The sequence below is a fragment of the Protopterus annectens genome, chromosome 4.part0 (assembly GCF_019279795.1).
Source record: "Protopterus annectens isolate FY-2018-M chromosome 4.part0, PAN1.0, whole genome shotgun sequence".
In the NCBI taxonomy this organism is placed as follows: Eukaryota; Metazoa; Chordata; order Ceratodontiformes; family Protopteridae; genus Protopterus; species Protopterus annectens.
The window spans coordinates 707,986,331-708,005,963 of NC_056733.1; the positions used below are offsets into that span (position 1 = coordinate 707,986,331).

At 40.6% G+C, this 19,633-nt stretch overlaps 1 protein-coding gene across 1 annotated transcript in view; it reads right to left on the reverse strand.

Moving 5' to 3' along the window:
- The window catches only part of LOC122800283 (SWI/SNF-related matrix-associated actin-dependent regulator of chromatin subfamily B member 1-like), a 253,691-nt gene that overhangs the window by 224,124 nt on the left and 9,934 nt on the right, over window positions 1–19,633 (reverse strand). Inside the window, exon 2 of the mRNA XM_044069771.1 lies at window positions 1,510–1,621. Within this exon, the coding sequence (XP_043925706.1) occupies window positions 1,510–1,621 (112 nt within the window). The remainder of the gene's footprint in view (window positions 1–1,509; window positions 1,622–19,633) is intronic.

Genomic DNA, 19,633 nt, shown 5'->3' on the forward strand with positions numbered 1-19,633 from the left:
TCTAGGGGGTGAGAGGGGGGGTTAAAGTTAGCACTGAACTTATCTGCCAGGATGTTGGCAATATCAGTTGGTTCTGTATATTTAGTGCTATTGTGCTGTAACTTAGAGCAGATCCGAGTGTTGCCATTGAGATTCTTGACATAGCTATATAATGCTTTGTGGTTGTCTTTAGAATCAGTGGCAATTTTGTTTTCGTAACTAGCTTTGGAGGATTTTATGAGGGATCTCCGCTTCTTTCGGAGGTCGACCAGGGAGTTCCTCCAGTCATGGGATTTTACTCTTTTTTGCAACAGTTTCTTTCTTCTGTTGTCGAATTTGTTTATGCAGGGCAAAGGACCACCAGATTGGCTTCCTTTTTTGGAGGATAGCATCTTGGTTCTATTAGGGACAGCATGATCCATGCACTCGTGCAAGTGCTTATTAAGTGCATTTGTGTAGGATTCAAAAGTCGTACCTCTATTGTCCGTCTGCATGGCTGTCATGAAGTTTGCCACTTCCGTCTTAAGTGTGAAGTTGGTTTTGGAGAAGTTTTTTACGGAGGTTTCCCTAATTGGGGGTGGAGGCGGGATGTTGTCTAGGGTGATTAGCTTGTGGTCGGATCTGACCAACGAGGAATTGACCAGTGATGTGGAACACCGGTTGCCCATATTGGTAATGACGAAGTCTAGGATATTGCTGCCCCTGGTGGGGGTATGAATAAGTTGATACAAGGCGTTGGAATTTATGAATTCTAAAAAACATTGAGCAAAAGAGTTGGTACACGAATAGTTTTCCCAGTTAATGGTGGGGTAGTTGAAATCGCCCATTATTAGGGTGTTGGGTTGTACCCCAATACTTTCCAGTGTATCAAGAAATGAGGAGTGGGAATCCTGGGGCATGGTGGAGGGTTTATAGCAAGCTGTATCTTGCCCAGAATTAGTTGCACTTGGATAATCTTGTATACATTATGCTGTGCAACTTAGCCTGGAGGTGTGGATATCCTTAATGAATATGGACACGCCTCCACCTTTAGTGCTTCGTTCCGGGTTAGGTGGTCGAAAGGTAGTATGAATTATAGCCTGGTAACGCAGGGGTGCTCTCTGGAGCTTTGAACCAGTCACTGCACAGATACGATGTTCTCCATTTTAAGGAGTGCCTCGAGTGAGTGCATTTTAAGGTTTAGGCTTCTAGTATTGAGTAGCATTACCCTCAGATTTTGCTTGCTTGTACCTGTTACGGTGGTGAATTTGTCATTTGAACCTTGCCTAAAAAAAGGCACTATAGGGGTGGCAAGAGCCTTAGCCAGTATCCGGAATCCCAAGGGTGATAGGTGCAGGCCATCTCTGGCAAAGTATCGTGGTCTGTCTATCCTTTTACAATTAGCAAAGGAAGTCAGCTACTGATACTAAATTTTTGTAAACTTCTTGCCCAGCAGAGGTCTTACTGGACCACATACTAGAATACAATATAAACAGTGTGTGCCGTGCATGTGTATCTCGCACACAGCAGATATTACAACCAACCACTTACCATGTGATGATGCAACAATTTTCTTTCGCTCTTCGACTGTAGCTAGTCGTCTGCACAGAGAAGGGTACCTCTTATACAATGAGCCTCTGAACATGCGCAGGTAGTTTCCTACCTACAACAGAAGGAAAAGTACTATATTAGAAATGCAACAAAGTACGCAAAAAAATACACTCAAAATAAGAAAGCAACAGACAATTACAGCAAGGACCAAGGTTTCACCTGTTCATGCTACCACAAGCATTTACCACCCATTACTTCTCATGTTTACAGCTCAAGACGGTAACTGCCCTCAAGCCCTTTCGGAAACCTTTCCAAGGGTCACTCTAGCAAACATGAAACCTAAAATCCACACCGAGATGCATACAATTAAGCCAAAGGAAAAAAAACAGTTATTAACCACATTATTAAGAAAGAAACTGTCAAAATTATTTGGTAATCATAGTGCTAGCTATGGTCCATGCCCACTTAACACAGTGGGGTGAAAGCCTTGACTGCAACCCGAGTAACCAATGTTTGATGATTAGCAGTACTGGAACTAGAGGAGGTGGAGTTAGGAGTACTGAATTATGTGAATGCTACTGGCCGACCTATCCTGCTGGAAAGATACTGGTTCTGGCTCACCAATGGAGCTCAAACCTACATAGCATGTGCTGTCTTGTGCCTGGTGATCAGCATGTCGGTGAAGGCATGCCAGTTCCCCATGGTAGGCAGCAGTAGCAGAACTCTTAGCTACCACATCATTAGGAGCTCCAAGTGGAGCAAGGCCAGCACTTTACTACCCAGCTGTCACATCTCTGGATAATAAAAGGGCTGACAAGGGTCTCCAGCTAGAGAAGGATGGGCAGTAGGGCTGGAGAGTGTCGGTCTCCCACTTAGAGTGGAGCCAAAAAAACACTGATGGCATGAAGAAAATGTGGGACAAACAAAGGGTCAATTTCCTTGAATTAACATGGAAAACCACAGTACGACAAAGATGGGCCACCGGTCAGAACTACAAAAACAATCTTGTGAGCGGAATAAGACTGTCATTAAACTGTGGCAAAGACCACAAAGCGATACCCTCTGGCCAAGATGTCTGGTTAAAGTACTTCACCTGCCAAGTATAATGATGCTCTTAAAGTCAAAAACCTGAAAACACAAATTTGGGATTTGCCAACTTACCCACAGTTGTGCAACCAAGTAAGGGTGTTACGGGGTTGAAACCACCAACAGGGGGACTCGTGCAAAAATACCCATTTAAGTATTTGTCTGGAAGCCTGTATCCCAAACTAAACTACTAGGTGTCCAAATTGATAACATGAAATTCAACACACACCTGGCGCTCACCATCAAAGGAGGATATAAAAACTTGGTTCATTATAGGGACTCAAATCCTTCCTGAAGGACACCACAAATCAGGTTATTGCTAGAACACATCTCTCCACCCCGTTATATGCCTCTCCCAAAAAAGATAGAGTTGAGCTTGAATCCACCTACAATAAAACAGCAAGGTTCACTACAAACTCCCCATACAGGCTGCACTACAACTGACTAGAACTACCACACGTTAACATACATTCAGCTCTCTACTGCACACATACTTGTTTAACCATCCAGACAAAAGACCTGCTCTTCAGCCAATGCTCCAACCCGACTCCAATACTCTACTACTCCGGTCCTCGAATAAATCTCTATTTAAGGTCTCCAAATCTAACAATAACGCTGGTGATTCTTTCTACACTAATTTCATCTCTAAAATATGGAACAACATTCCCCAGACTATCATCTACCACAGACCCATCTCACTTTAAAAAGCTTCCAAGGGATTTCCTCAGTTGTAACTGGCTTTGCCCATGTACTGATCTTGTCTAAATTCTATTCCCTTGGCTACCACACCATACACCTAGTTTCTCTACCTTTCAACCTTCACATCTCTTGTATTCTTATCCTACAACCCCCCTCTCCCCCTTCTTGTATTCTTATCCTACAACCCCCCTCTCCCACTTCTTTCATTGCTAGTTTAAACTATCAACTGCTCTTTTCTTAACTCCTTTCACACACCAACATAATTTCTTCCTCCTAGTACATACCAACGTGCACACCCTCTCACCCAATCACTCTCATTCCCCCACTTCTTCCCTCCCCCATTAAAATTATTCCCTTCCCTCTAGTCCTCTAAATTACCTTATCCTGTCTTCCTCTGCTTTTCTTCTTTTCTATCCCACTTGATCTCACAACAGCTTTGTTTATACTATTTTATTCCATACTCCTACTGACTTGGGCCCTCATTTGTTGTCAAACAATTCTCTTACCCATTCAAAATTCTGATTATACACTTTCATTTAGCTAATTGTATAAACCTTGTCAAATTCATTCATAAATAAATAAATTAAACTCCTACATAAACAAATTCCTGCTCAACGCAACTCCTTTGATACACAAGTGACTGCAGGTATTTGTAAAGTGTGTTTTGGTTTGGCTGCACTCCAATTGTTAACGCAACTTGTTTTTTCTCCTTCTCGTTAAACTCAGGCTTCAATGGCTGTGGATTTGTTTTGTGGATATAAAATTTAAAAAAGTGAAATGCACTGCCATTTGTGAAAGTTATAAACAATTGTACGAGTAAGATGGAAAAAAAAAAAGTCCTTGCTAAAATGTCTGAGCTGTGCATTAACAGAGCTAAATTCAGCAGGAAAAGGCCAATTACCAGTGTCAGCAAGATGCCAGACAGCCAAACAAGCAAAGGACCTATGACTCAGGATAAAAGATACGACCAAATCAGAAATGGGTAAAAGGAAAGTTACAGACCTAAAGAGGAGGAAAAGAAAAATCCTACAGTCACAGTAGTCTATGAAAGTAAAGTATCTCCAAAAAGCCTGTACACAATGGTAAGAAACAAAACACATTTGGCAATCATCCTGGGTTCCTGACGAAGACATGGAAGAAAATGCAACCTTAAAATAATCATTGCAGTCACTTCCACTGTTTGGCCAGGATGTCAAGGATAGAAAGATTCTCTCAGTCACTCGCCCTACAGCTCTAGTGGATGTCTCCATGTCCAACCATCCGTATTCAAAAGGTCAAATGTGCACTATCCCTTCAGAATATTAATCCCCCAAATGAGTTACAGGAGTATGACCGCAGTGAACAAACCACATCCCTTACAATAACTTGCGGCTACTAAGTTACCAAACGGGTATTATCTGCCACAATTACACTACTGTAATGACCTGTGTATATTCAACAGTTAACCGTACACTGTATGAATTTGCAAATCGAATATGCAATTGAATCAGACTGTATAAACTATGAAATGCAATTAGATATTGTAGACGGTGCTTTTCTCCCCAGGCCTCCAGGCTTTCCAGGTCAACAAAACACAAAACCCAAACTTCCATAATAAGTTGGGTAAGGAACATGCTATCTTAGCATACAACAAAGGATGCTGGTGTGCACCAATGTGATGCAGAATTCCATCCTGACAACTACCAAATCATTTGGACTCTCAAAGCTACTTTTTTTGTTTAAGCAGACTACCAATCTAGATTTAACCAGAAGGCTAAAATGTGAAGGTTTACTGGGTATAACGTAGAAGGTATAAAAATTAGCATCTCATAACACTTAGTCAGCCAGGGTACAAGTCATGTGACCCAGACTCTCCAGTTTGTAGTAGATTTGAAACATCTCTCCTGTGTTTGTGTATGTGCCTCACTCTGCTTAGCTGTGCTGTTAATTTAATCCTACTTGCAGACTTGACTCTGTGATGGAAATTGTTATTCACATTTTTGCCTCTTCATCTGGCACAATAGTTTTTCTGTTTCTATTTACTTTTCACTTTGCATGAAGATCTGCAGAGAGAGGCCACCAGAAGCAGCAAGCCATGTCAGCTAACTCTACCATGTCTCAATTTTCTTTAATATAGTAGTGGGGAAACTGCAAAAAGTTTTTTTTACCACACTGTCTATTCAAAATATATCAGTGGCCCAGAGGACAAGCTAGAAAGGATCAAATGTGCCAAGGCTCTTTCTGGTTACAGGTGAGAAATCCATCGAGCTGTTTAACACATTTACTTTTAAAAGGAAAACAAACTGGTTAAGAAGTAAATTCTAGATATACTGTGAACCAAAGGAAAAAACGTATTAAGACATGTTTAACAGATGTCAAGGGGTTCAGAAACTACAACTGCATTACTGACAAACGACAATAGTTTGGACAATCAGAACTGATCAGCTGACAGAGCAGACTTTTAAGAAAGTTGCTGCTTTAACACAAGAAAGCAACAGATGTGTGTCACTTAAGTGACCCATCAAGTGTGCAGTTTAGAAAAAAAATAAAGCGCCTAAATGTGTAAAATTTGGGATGGGCATGGAAATAAGCCTAACTAAACCACATACTGCTGTAAAACATCCAAGATGGCACCTGGTAACAAGCAAGCAGACGCCATCATGGCCAAACACAGTAGCTTTAAAACAGAAAGAGGCAAGCTGCACAACTTAAAAACAAGTTTGTCAATTTGGGGATTCCTTTTCACCAGTGTGCCTAATAGTCTTCTTCTAAACTTTGCCCTTATAAGGGTCATGGTCGCATCAAGTGGAGCAAGGTGAACCAGGCTTTCCTAGCCAAGTAATGGTCTGCAGCTCACACTGTGGTACTCCCAAACACTACCACACAAGTTGAGACAATATAATCCCTCTGTGTCCTAGATCTGGTCAGTGGGCTGTGCCTGGTACACCCACGGAAGGCACTCTGACACATCCTCATAAAGGTACCCATACACCTCAACAGAGCAGCTCTATATGCTCTCATACAGAGTTATCCCAGCTACTCTCCAAAGGGCCCATTTCTATTACTTGTACCTTTAATTCTCATCCATTTGGTCATGACCAAAAGCCAATGATGAAGCAGAGGATGGGGGCAAAGAGACTGGCCAGTAGATTGGTGCAGTAATTATTGCTCAATCTCCCAATCCCATTTACCACTGTCTGTGACGCAAGACTTCAAAATACTTCTAGTCCTCCATCTGAGGTACTTTCCCCATTCATCTGGAGAAGGTAATTCACACTTTCACAGGAGAGAAACATAATCCCAATTCAGAGGTGCCAATTTTCATCAGAATGCCTTTGCACTTTGTATCAAATTACTTAACACATTGTGGAGATCACAGTCACATGAGGCTAAGAGGACATCAGTTGCAATCAAACAGGCCACCCTCATGTACCTAAATGGATACTTTCAGAAAAACACAGCAAACAACTCGATAATCCAACAAAGGAAAGGCTGTAAACTGGACCCCAGGCACACTCAGTAAGACTTCAAGTTGGAAATAAAATCACTATTAGGCAACAAAATAGCAGCTGAATAAAATAAGTGGTTCAATCAACCAGTGGAAAAAAATCACAAACAGAAGGGGAAACAAGTGACATTTCCAAAACACTCCCCAGATGGAAAACTACCACTAACAACCAAGACAAAGTCCAAAACAATTCACACTATGGTAGCTCAGAGCAGTAAACAAACTTTTGTACCAAAACAACTACAAGCACTTCAGCTATGAAGAAAAGGCTTAAAACAGATCAATTTAAATTAAGCGGGTCTATTTCACATCACCTAAAATCCATCTGACTGACTATTTCACAGAGACCAAATCACCTAATTTGTCAAAATACTGACAACTCATTTGACTGAATCTCATTTCACCGAAAGTGTTGTTGTGTCTTTCGGCTTTTTCCCTGTTAGGGGTCGCCACAGCGGAACTCCAGTCCACTAATGATAGGTAGTTGATTTTTACGTGCCGAGTTACCAGCCCTGACTCAACCTTCAACGAAGGTGCGCCCATTCACGCATGTCTCCACGCAGAAGATACTCTAACGGAGAATCGAACCGGACAGCGTCTTACGGTGAGGCAACAACGCTACCGCAGCACCACCACGCTAAATTTCGAAAGACTAAAACGTTAAAACCATAGACAAACATACTCACAACACTAATGACTACCTCTTTCCAGAACTTAAAAACTACTTACTCTCAACAGAAACCGGACAATATAAAACAAACTCAAGATACTGAATCTCATAATACTGAAAACACACAGGATACCAACACTTACTATATTCCAGCACAAGTACATACAGAAACAAAAGACAAAACCATATTGCTCTTCTCCAAGTATAAGAAGGGGGGCAAGCCCCCCTGCACCCCCCATGTGGGGGGGCTGCTCTAAGTGCAATCTCAGAGGTGATATATTTAAGTAGCAGGGGTGTGGGGGTGCAGCCCCCCACATGGGGTGAGGAGGGGGGGGCTTGCCCCCCCTGCTTACAGTTTAAGGGCAATATGTTTCTGTATGTACTTGTGCTGGAACACAGTAACTGTTGGTATCCTGTGTGTTTTCAGGATTATGAGATTCAGTACTTTGAACTTTCAGGATTTTGTAGCGTTCCCATGCATTATTATTTATATATATATATATATATATATATATACACATATATATATATACATACATACATACATATATATATATATATATATATATATATATATATATATATATATATATATATATCTCCTTATATATTACAGTATAGATATACTGAAAACAGATGGGATACATATACTGACTGAATACAACACAAACCAGACTACATTCCAACAAATGGTTCACTACACTAAAGTGCAATCTCGGAGTTGATATATTTAATTACCAGGGGGTGTGGGGGGTGCAGAGGGGGTTTGCCCCCATGCTCATACTTTGTGAAAACTGCTATCCTTTGTCTTATACATGTTTTGGCGTGTCATTTTATTGTGTTCTGTATATTTTCAGTCTTATGGGATTCAGGTTTGAGTTTTCAGGGTTGTGAAATTTCAGCCTTTTGGTCTTCCGGCTTATGCAATTCAGGCTTGCGATCATTCAGGTTTCTGAAGTGAAGCTTCCAGTTACTCAGTTTCCATGTTTTTTTGTTTAGTTCTTACCACATATCATTCGATGCCATCAATTCATGTGTGTGCACAGCTATATCCTTTATCTTACTTTATATCCTGAAAACACTTCAACCCATCTCAAAATGTTCCACAACACAGAAATGTCCTTTTCTGGTTCTACCAGGTACACAATATAGTCTGCAAATAAAGACCACTTTTCTCGATTAACATGTCAATTATATCATTGAATTTCTTAGTTTCTTATTTTCTTTGCCAATGGCTCTAAATATAATGCAAATAAGAGAGGACAGCCCTTCCTGGTTTTTCTGTACAGACAACTTAGAGAGTAACCCTCCCACTTTAATTTTTGCCTCCGAAACCACCTATCCTCCTAACTATTATTGTATCAAGGAGTGCAGATGCTTCCATTGCCCTACTCAAAGTCCTAGCTTACTCTATCGAATGTTTTCGCTGCATCAAGATCCAACAGCAACAGCTGCATTCTTCTTATATTCTGCTTCCCCCTGGATCACCATTGTTCTATTAAATGTTGTCAGATGTTTGCCTCCCTGGCTCAAAACCACATCGATCTTTTTTTTTGTTAAGCTATTATGGAAATAAAACACTGGAACGGGCCTGTAGGTATTACCATCTTCACAGTTTTCTTCCAGGATGTTGGTGCTTCCCCTCCTTTTTAAATACCATTAAACAAAACTTCTAGATCTTTAGCACTTTCTTCCCTCCTGGGTTCCAACGTTCCACAGGAATTTCTTGAGACTTTCCTGTAGATTGATTAGCCGTCACCAGTTGCTCTCATCTCCTCCTACCTTAACTGTTGAGCCTCATCTACCTCTAACTTTGGCATAGCCAAGTCTTAAACATTTCCATTTGTGCTCTTTGATTTCCACATTTCTCTGCATTATACAAATTCTCAAAAATTCTGAAATCTCTCTCATACCTCTACAAGATCTCTGGTTAGTTTTCTTGTTCTATGTTCCCCAAGTGTGGCAACAACCCCTTTCTACTGCTCAAGTCATTGTTTTGAAAAGCTTTTGGGCTCTAGATTTGTCATCATAAAACTGTTGCTCAACAGCAGTCTTTCTAAACTCACACATATCCAGATACTCCCTTATCACACTGTAGTTGCTCCTCTTCTAAACAATTCTTGGTACTTCTTAGTCATACCTTTTTCTTAGCCCATTTTTAAAACTCCTCTTTTCATTTATCACTTACTAGCTATAACTTCTGAAAAAACTTCTATATTCCCTAATAACTCTCAAACAATTTCTACTACCCATTCATTACATTAAAAAAAAAAAAAAAGTAAACAGACAAGTGGGGAAGTGCCAGTCTCTCATTTTTACTTCATTACCTTGCAATTTCCTCTTAGTCGTCATCGGTGCATGATCTGAAAGTTATTGGATGTGTCAAAGCTTTCAATTAAATGTATATGTTCCTGTGAAAAGGATTTTTGTCTAGTCTAGTTATTACACCTTGGGTAAAAATATTCCTACTACTGAATTCATATCTTTCATACCAAATATTTTCATGATTTTCTTAACAAATCTACCCTTTTTGTTATATTTTTCCTTCTAGGGCCCCCAGATACAGCCTCACTGCTGGAAATCAAGTTCCAGTCCCCACCAATAAGTAAGATTCCCTACTGAAAGCTATTTCTCCCAAAATGTTCTTAAGCTCCATAACAGAAGTTTTATGTGGGATATAAATACAGACCTTTATAATCCTTCTCCCTTGACAGTAGCCACTTATAGCTGCAAATCTACTATTTATTTTCTCCCCCTCTTCTATCAGTATTGAAACAACTCTAGCAACTAGCATACAGTGGATATAAAAAAGTTTACACACCCCTGTTAAAATGCCAGGTTTTTGTGAAATAAGAAAACAAGACCACAAAATAATAATTTCAAAACTTTTCCCACCTTTAATAGGACCTATAACCTGTACAATTCAATTGAACAAATCTGTTAGGGGAAAATATAAAAAAATAAAATAACATACAATATGCTGGTTGCATAAATGTGCACACCCTTGCTGAAGAACATTTTGATTTAATTACAACATTCAGTCTTCTTGGGTAGGAGTCTATCAGCATGGCACATCTTGACTTGGCAATATTTGCCCACTCTTATAGGTTCATAGGTAGGTACTAGGCTATCGGCCCAAGGGCCTACGTAAGCCTAGCCAGCAAGGTTCCATAGCTTATGCCACCCAAGAAAGCTATTTTCCTGTGCCACTGTCCAGCAGAGAGACAGAAGTGATCCCCAGGGTGCATTTCCTATTTCCCATCCACTCAAGATTTTTCTTGAAGAGTGCTAATGAAGAACTTTGCTTGACATAGATGGGTAGCTTGTTCCAGAGTATAGGAAGTCTCTGGGACAGGAATCTATCCCTCCAGCGTGTCCTGTTTATTGTGGTGACAAGGTTTAGGTCCCCAGAAGCGTGTAGCTCGGAGGGATTGGGATTTCTTTAAGTGTAGCATGTCCAACAGCTCTGGGTTTGACACAGCTTTATATGTTAGGCAGAGATCACTACGGAGTAGGCAATATGCGACAGAGTAAAGCTGGAGTTTGAGACAGCCTGCATAGGCAGTCAGTGTAGGGCATTTGTTTGAGGCCAGTAATCCTCTTTATGAGGCACTTCTGTGGCCTTTCCAGCTGCTGCAGATGTCTTGTGAGGTACATTCCAAAAAGGGGGTTGTACTCTATAATGGGTCTAATGAGGGACAAGTAGAGGGGAACAATGACCTCTTTTTTCCTGGATGAGAACCCTTTTATGATTAGGTGTGCCACGTGGAAGGACTTCCTGACTACTGTGGCGATGTGACTATCAAAGGAGAGACTACTGTCCACCTGGGTCCCAAGGTCTCATCACGCATTCGGTGTTAAGTAGATTGCTGCCTATGTGGTAGTTCATGAGTACAGAGTTTTACCAAAGGGGATGACACTGCACTTTTTGTCATTGAGCTTGAGGCCATGTCTCTGACACCAGGCATCTGTCTCAGTGAGGCCCTTCTGCAGGATGTCCACATCATTTGGGGACTTTACTATGGCTCCCAGTTTGCAGTCATCTGCGAACTTAGTTAGCCAGAGGCCTTCTGTGTTAGCCTGTACTTCAGAGAAGTAGATACCAAACAGCAGAGGTCCCAGGATGGAACACTGTGGTACTCCACTTGTCACTGCTTTGAGGACAGATTTGGAGCCTGCAACTTTGTGGGTTCGGTCAGCAAGCCAGTTGGCAACCCATCTTGTGACGTAGGGATTTATACCTAGTTTAGGGAGTTGAGCTAGAATTCCATAATGGGGGATGGTGTCAAAAGCCTTGGCGAGGTCAAGATAGGCTGTATGAACCACCTTACCCTCATCCATGGCTTTGGTGACTGCCTCAAAGAAGTCGATAAAGTTCCTGAACTGGGCGAGATCCAGAATTTGGAGGTTACCAATGTCTTTGCTTACGAGTTCCATGGCCTTGCAGATCAGGCTAATAGGTCGATAGTTCCCAGGATCAGTGGTGCAAAAGCTCTCCAAATCTGTCAGATTGCGAGAGGATCTCTTGTGCACAGCCCTCCTCCAGTCACCCCACAGAGTTTCTACTGGATTTAGGTCTGGGCTGTGGCTGGGCCATTCCAAAACTTTAATTTTCTGGTGAAGCCAATCTTTTGTTGATTTGGATGTATGCTTGTGGTCACGGTCGTGTTGAAAGGTGAAATTCCTCTTCATTTCAGCTTTCTAGCAGACTCCTGAAGATTTGGGGCCAAATGTGACTGGTATTTGGAACTGTTCACAATTCCCTCCACCTTGACTAAAACCCTAGTTCCAGCTGAAGAAAAGCAACCCCAAAGCAGGATATTGCCACCACCATGCTTCACCGTGGGGATGGTGTTCGTTTGGTGATGTGAAGTGTTGTTTTTGCACCAAACGTACCTTTTGGAATTGTGGCCAAAAAGTTCAACCTTGTTTTCAGACCATAACACCTTTTCCCACATGCTTTTGGGAGACTTGATGTATTGTTTTGAAAATTTTAGCCTGGTCTGTATGTTTTTTTGTGTAAGATAAGGCTTCTGTCTTGCAACTCTACCCCATAGTCCAGACATATGGAGAATATGACAAATTATCGTTACATGTAGTAGTACTTGCCAGAACTTCCTGCAGCTCCTTCAGTATTGCTGCAGGTCTCTTGGCAGCCTCCCCAACCAGTTTTCATCTTGTCGTTTCAGCAATTATTTTGGAGGGACGTCCAGTTCTTTGCGATATCACTGTTGCCCCATATTTTCTCCACTTTTTGATGACTGTCTTCACTGTGTTCCATTGTATATCCAATGCTGTGGAAATTTCTTTGTACCTTTCTCCTGACAGATATCTTTCAACAATGAGATCCCATTGACGCTTTGTAAGCTCTCTGTACACCATGGATTTTGCTGTAGCAGACAACTGAGTAAATATCAGGAAAATCCTACTAGGACAACTGAACTTTATTTGGGGTTAAATCAGAGTCTATTCAATTGATGGCAGGCATGTACCCAGGAAGACTGAATGTTGTAATTAAATCAAAAATTGCTTCAACAATGTATTAGTTTAAGGGTGTGCACACGTATGAAACCAGCGTATTGTACTTTTTAAATTTTTTCTCTCTAACAGTTTTGTTTTTCAATTGAACTGTACAGGTTATAGGTCACATTAAAGGGTGGGAAAATGTTTGAAATTATTTACTGTGGTCTCATTTTTTTATATCACAAAAACCTGGTATTTTAAACAGGGGTGTGTAAACTTTTTATATCCACTGTAAGTACTCAGACTTTCCTTTGTCTCTGATATTCTGCTGAATGTCCATCCTGCAATCTTTTTAATCAAATTCACAGGTTCACTTCTTTCCAAATGCATCTCCTATAGCATTGCTCTTGGCACTCTGCATTTCTTAATGTAATTCAATACCATTACCTTTTTGTCTGCACATACAAGGTCATTCAAGTTCCAAAATAATGGATAGTGTAGCCATCATGATACAGAGTTATTACATCGACCTATTACACAGGTCAGCTTTAAAAAATATCTATTTCCATCTTCAGTGTTACATGCACTAATTCTTGGCAGGTTGGCCCTTCGTGCAGTTGTCAGTCATCTTCATTTGAACCCAGGTCACATTTTACAAGACATAGTTTTAATGAAATCCCTCAAGCACACACCCAAACACTGCCATAACCTATTAACTTAAAACACACAAAACTATGTACACCTTCAAATAATGAAGTTTAACCCTCCTGATAAGAGCAACTGCCCCAAAATTGACAGCTGCCCCCATAGGCATTAAATCTAAACTTAAGGTCATCTATGCAAAAGCACGTTACATACTGTGCTCCTCCTCCTTATTCTTACTTTCTCCTTTTAGTATCTTTCCAAAAATTAAATGTCATGAAGTGACAAGTTTAACAACGTCAAAAAAATTGGATCTTTCTCAACCACTTTCTCGTAAAGCCGTACTTCACAAATGTGACCGATGCTTTATAGTCTCACATTTGTTCATTAATTTCAGTGTTGCTGGTAGTCTTCCTGTTTACCTCCATCTCCCAACCCCAGACTCTGGTTCAATTAAACGGTAGCTTCTAATCAACTCTGTTTTTTCCCCCCACTCTCAAGCATTTTCCATTAGAACACTGACAATGTTTTACTGGCAAAGTCTCTTTATGGGCTTTATCGTCAGAAGAATGATAAGCAGAGTCCCCATCTGTAGGATGTCTCAGTTTTTCTTGATTTCCTCCTTAGTCTGTTCTGCATAAAAAATGCCCAATACTAAAGGAAAAATATTCGGAAGACAGATGAATACACCATCTCCTACCTGCTTGTCGACATTCCCAGATTGCAGGGATAAATTTGCTTCCGTTCTGCTTGGTGTACAGTGAATTATCTTTCACAGCAAACACTGTCTTCAATTTTTAATATTGTGCCTGGATCAACTTTTACTGCTATTATGATTGCATCTTTACTAATACAGGTATTGACTGCTTTCTCATGGCCAGGTTTGGAGCATACACACGATATGCCCTTTCAATTAACAAATCCTACTGTGGAACACCAGTCCAGTTGTTTATTTGTGCTCTCATAAAATTAATACAGTCTGTTCTTTCCAGTTTTTCTGATATAGCAGAAAATCTCAGGTTTTCTCTGCGTGCTCTGTCCTCTACCATTCTTTGAAACAGCTCTTCTTGAGCAGTCTCACAGTCAGCCTTGTCTTCATTTTGACTTCTGATTTTTGTTGTTTTTATCAATTCATATGAACACCTGTTTGGAGCATCTTCCATTTTTCCAGCCTTGTTATTTGAGTTGATACACTCATTTTCAATGTTTTGTTTATTTTAATCAGCTCTAAGCACATCCAATTTATTTTTTTCCTCTAAATTACTGAAGACATCTCTTGCACCAAAGCTGAAACTTGGAACTGCTTTTTGCTGAACAGCTGTAGGATTCTATCCAGACGGTGCTCTCTCTTCACTTCTTCTGGCTGATTTTCTTTCAGTCTCCAAATTTCTCCTTTGCTGGCATCTAGGCAGTGTACTTACTAGCCAGTACCTGAATTTTACTAAAACTGTCAGAATTATTGATTCATAGGAAATTACTAACCCAATGGCTTTTTAGCCCTTACAAGCCTAGCCAACATAACCTGATTTTAGCCAAAATTTGGCTGCTAGGGGCAAGAGGATGGCATGGATGTGTGCCTGTGCATCAAGTATCTTAGTCTGCCCATCTCCATAAGGGACACAGGCACTAACCCAAGTGCACATCTGCTATTTCCCATCCATTAATCCAAACTGCATTTGAAAATGGCCAGGGAAGGGCTCTGCTTAATGCAAATAGGAAGCCTGTTCCAAAGAAGGGGTAATTTCTGAGATACATTTTTTCTCTCCAGTATGTTTTGTTTGAGTTGCTGGCTAAGTTTAGATCCCTAGCTTGGCTGACTCTCATGATGTTTTGACTTGCGGATGTGCAGCAGCTCCATCAGCTAGATGTGACCAGCTTGTAGGTAAGGCATAGGTCACCCCTTAATAGTTGTGCGGAGACAGAGTAAAGGGATAAGGCATTTAGTCAAGCCACAGAGAACATGTCGTTTACAACCTGTATCTTCTTTGTGAGGAACCTCGAGGTCACTCCCACTGCTGTGCCTAATCAAGAACATGCCAAATGGCACAATGTACTCAATGATCTAATGAGGGCAAAGTACAGCGGGACTATAAATTTCTTTGGATCTGGATACCATACCTTTACTTATAAAAAGGACTCAACACTGTGGACACATGGCAATCAAAAATCAGGCTATTTATGTACCTAGAGCTCTCTCCGAGTCTACTCTTAGGGGCGTTTTACTGATGTTGCAGTTTGCAGGGTATTTGACTTCACAGAGGGCATGACCATGCATTTTTCGCATTTAGTTTTAGGCCATGTTTCTGGTACCAATCATTTGTCTGATCTAGCCCTTCTGAAGGATATCTACATTGTGGGGGATTCAATGATTGTCCCCTGCTTGCAGCTGTCGGCAAACTTCATCCAAAGACCTTACACACTGGAATATACTTCTCTGAAGTCCAGGCTAAACAGGTGTGGTCCCAGCACTGAGTCCAGTGGCACACCACTAGTAACTGGTCTCTTGCTGGATCTGGATTCACCCACTTTAACCATATGCCCTGTCCATAACCCAAATGGCTAGCCACCTGGTAACGTAGGTATGCATGTCCAGTTCTGTGAGTTTATTTATAATACCAGAGTGGGGAATTGTGTCAAATGCCTTAGCCAAGTGGCATGTACTGTTTTACCTGCTCCATGGTCTTAATGACTTTCTCAAAGAAATCCATCAGTTTCAGTAGGCATGACCTGCCCTTGACAAAAGTTGAACTGGGTCGGGTCCAGTGTTTGGAGTTTCCTATGTTATTAAATATGTCCATGATTAATTCTTTCCATGGCCTTGCATACAAGGCTAGTCAAACTTGAGACTAATTTCTCAGGTCAACAGATGGTCCCCCCCTTTCTGCAGAGGGATGACTGTTACTGTCCTCCACTCTACTGGGACAAAGCCAGTCTGGAGGCTGTAGTTACAGAGATCCTAATTGGCCTGATAAGTCTTAAGAGGCAACCTGGCATACTGTCAGGCTCCACTGAAGCAGAGTTTTTAGCTTTAGAGAGCAAAATGGCAAACTGTTTGGTGATAACTGGCGGTGGGGTGGTGAAGGGTATTTGTTAGGAAAGAACTGTGGGTGATGGGAAGGTAAAATTTGAGCTGAATTCGTCAGCAGCAGATTTTCTATACCTTCCAGATGAGCAATGGTGATGCCATCTACAACTAATTTTGCACATTGTTAGGTGTTGCCCTTAAGATTGTGGGCATAACTGAAAAACGCTTTATGGTTATCCTTCGCTTTGGAGGTTATTTTTACCTGAAAAAGTCTGCTTTCAGAGACCTGACGAGTTCTATGATTTTTTTGTTTAGACTACTGAGGGACTTTTTGCTCTCTTGTGCAAATTTCCTCTTACTTCTCAACAAGATTTTCTTTTTGTTGTACAACCTGTTAAATACCAGGGTGGCTTGTTTCTGTGGTTTGACCTGGGTTTATTTCAGTCTAGTACAGCCATTTCTATGCAGTTGTTTATATAGTAACAGCGGGCTTGTGTGCATGACTCTGCATAGCTTTCTGTGTATTTGAGGGGGCTTGCAACCTAACTACACCATCCCTTAACAGCGGGTGATTTACATTAGATAAGTTCTTAATTTTTGCAGTTAGGTGGGATAACTAGTTTTACCTTTATTGAAAAGATGACCGCTTCGAGATCTGATCTTACCAGCGAGGACATCACACTGGGGGTGGGGGGGAGTTGCCAGCAATCTCCCATATTTATTTAGCTGCAACACGGCATTTGGATCTATAAAGTCAAGAAATCTTTGGGCTTGTATGTTAGTGGTCTTGTAAACCTCCCAGTTAAAGGAGGGGTAGTTAAATCACCCACGAGTATGTTATTGGGCTGGGTGGTGAGTGACTAGTACCTTCAGGTTCATGGTGGGGGGACCTATAGCTAGAAAGAATATAGTAATGGATTATTCCCATGGTTACGTGGACATGGACTAACTCAAGCATGTCACATTATCTGACCAGCCTTGAGGTATGCTTATCCTTTATGTAGCTACATACACCTCTGCCTTTTGATCTTTCATGTTTAACAGGTGGTCAGAATGTATGAAAAGCGTTATAGCCATGCACTGCTGGAGTGCCTTCTGTTGCTTTGAACCATATTTCAGTAACTGCACAGATGTCAGCATTCTAGGATGAGGAGAGCTTCCAGGGAGTGCAGTTTCTTATCGAGACTCAACTAACACCTTTAGCTTGTCCTGAGTAGCTTTTGTTACGTTGGAAGATTCACTTCAATTACTAGCCCTTATCTCTCAGTTCCCTTTTTTACACTGGGACAGCTGAAGTCAATCTGTTGATCAGTGTGCAGCCACCTTGGGGGAGAGTCTCAAACATACAACAGTATTTCTTTATAACCAATTCACAATTGCATGAGGCATACAGTAACAAAACACACATCTTCATCACTCTGACAATTTCTTCCTAAAGAAATTCCCAATTTATGGAATCATGCTGCTTATCTACCACCCTTTAATAAGAGATCTGGAGGGAGTACTCAAGAAGATTTTAATGCAATCTTTTAATGAGATATTGAGCTACTCTACAGGAATTCTTCTTCCTCTGAACAAATCTCTGTCTCAAAGAAATTGCCCTTACTGGAGGCAGTCTACCAAATGATGAAGGTGAGCAAAAAGAAAACTATTAGTGGATGTAGACTTCTTAAATATAGTTGCTTTAAATGTCCCATTCTGTAAATACACTAAGATAATTCTGTAAATACACTAAAATAACCAGAAATTCAGTACTTACCTGCTGAATAAAGGAAAGAAACAGCAAATGATTTTAAATGTTGAAAGACACCAAGTGATGTCCAGGGTCTTTAGCAAACATAAAGGAAAACTCTACATAATATTTATAAATGACACATGATACAAATCAAGTAGGCCTATATAAAACATCTGCATAGCTGGGGCGAAATATAGCCCCATACTTTTATTCCGTTTGCAGTCTTTTACATCCAAAAGCAAGTAGGCATACGTTACATAACTAGATCCACTACCAACTGCATTTGGCTTACCCTCAGCCTATTTACCTGTGACCCATGACATTTTTCCAGACAGCATGGTTTTCCAACAGTTATCTTCTCTCTGACAGAGCACGTAAACTCCCAACATGGAACAAGACAAGCTTACAGATGCCATATTTCTAAATTTGAAGACAGCCTTTGACACTGCAAACCATTCTTTGCTACTCAAGCTAGCAGGCATCACACATTCATCTACTATAATTGTCCAACTATCATTCTTACCTACAAAGCCAACATTGTGGCTGACAAAGGTCCTCAGACCACTTAAACCTGTTAAACAAACAAGAAACACTCCAGACCAAGAAGAAATCAGCAGGATCCAAACCAAGTAGTAAAAATAATATACAACTAGCCCTCAGCTCCACACCCAGTACCAGACAAAGTAACAGCAAACCACACTGCAAAGTAAAATACATGAATTTTTATTCCAATACTAAAGCACCTTCATCCCAGAGTATAAAATGGGATTTCCTCAGAGTAACAGTTAAGAGAATGTCCAAGCCATATAGCAAAACCTTTCAAGTACATGTCCCCACTAATTCATTTAATGTTCCCCAGCAACTAAATACATCACCAATTAAGGAAACCACGTTGAAATTAAAAAGGCTATAAAAAGCCTGCACATCTTAAAAATACTTCGTAACAACATATCTTAAAAAAAAAACATACATTAACAAATTGTATTTGTTTAGAAAATATTTATGTGGTCTTGTTAACTGTACAGCACACATTTTCAACCAACAAGAGAGAGAGAGAGAAAAAAAAAAATCATCATTTAAACCAAAGGACCAGTGATATTTGTTCTTATTTGCCATGCAAATTCCCTACACTACAATCTGGTCTTCCATGGTCCTCCCCTTAAGTCAAAATTAAGTAAATCTATTACATGACCAGTGTGTGTTTGTGTTTTCCACAAAACATCTGTAAGGTCTTGTCTTTTTATATCACTTATGTGCTCATATACTCGCGGCCACTGTGGTGCAGCAATTAGAGTTGCCACCTCACAGCAAGAGGTT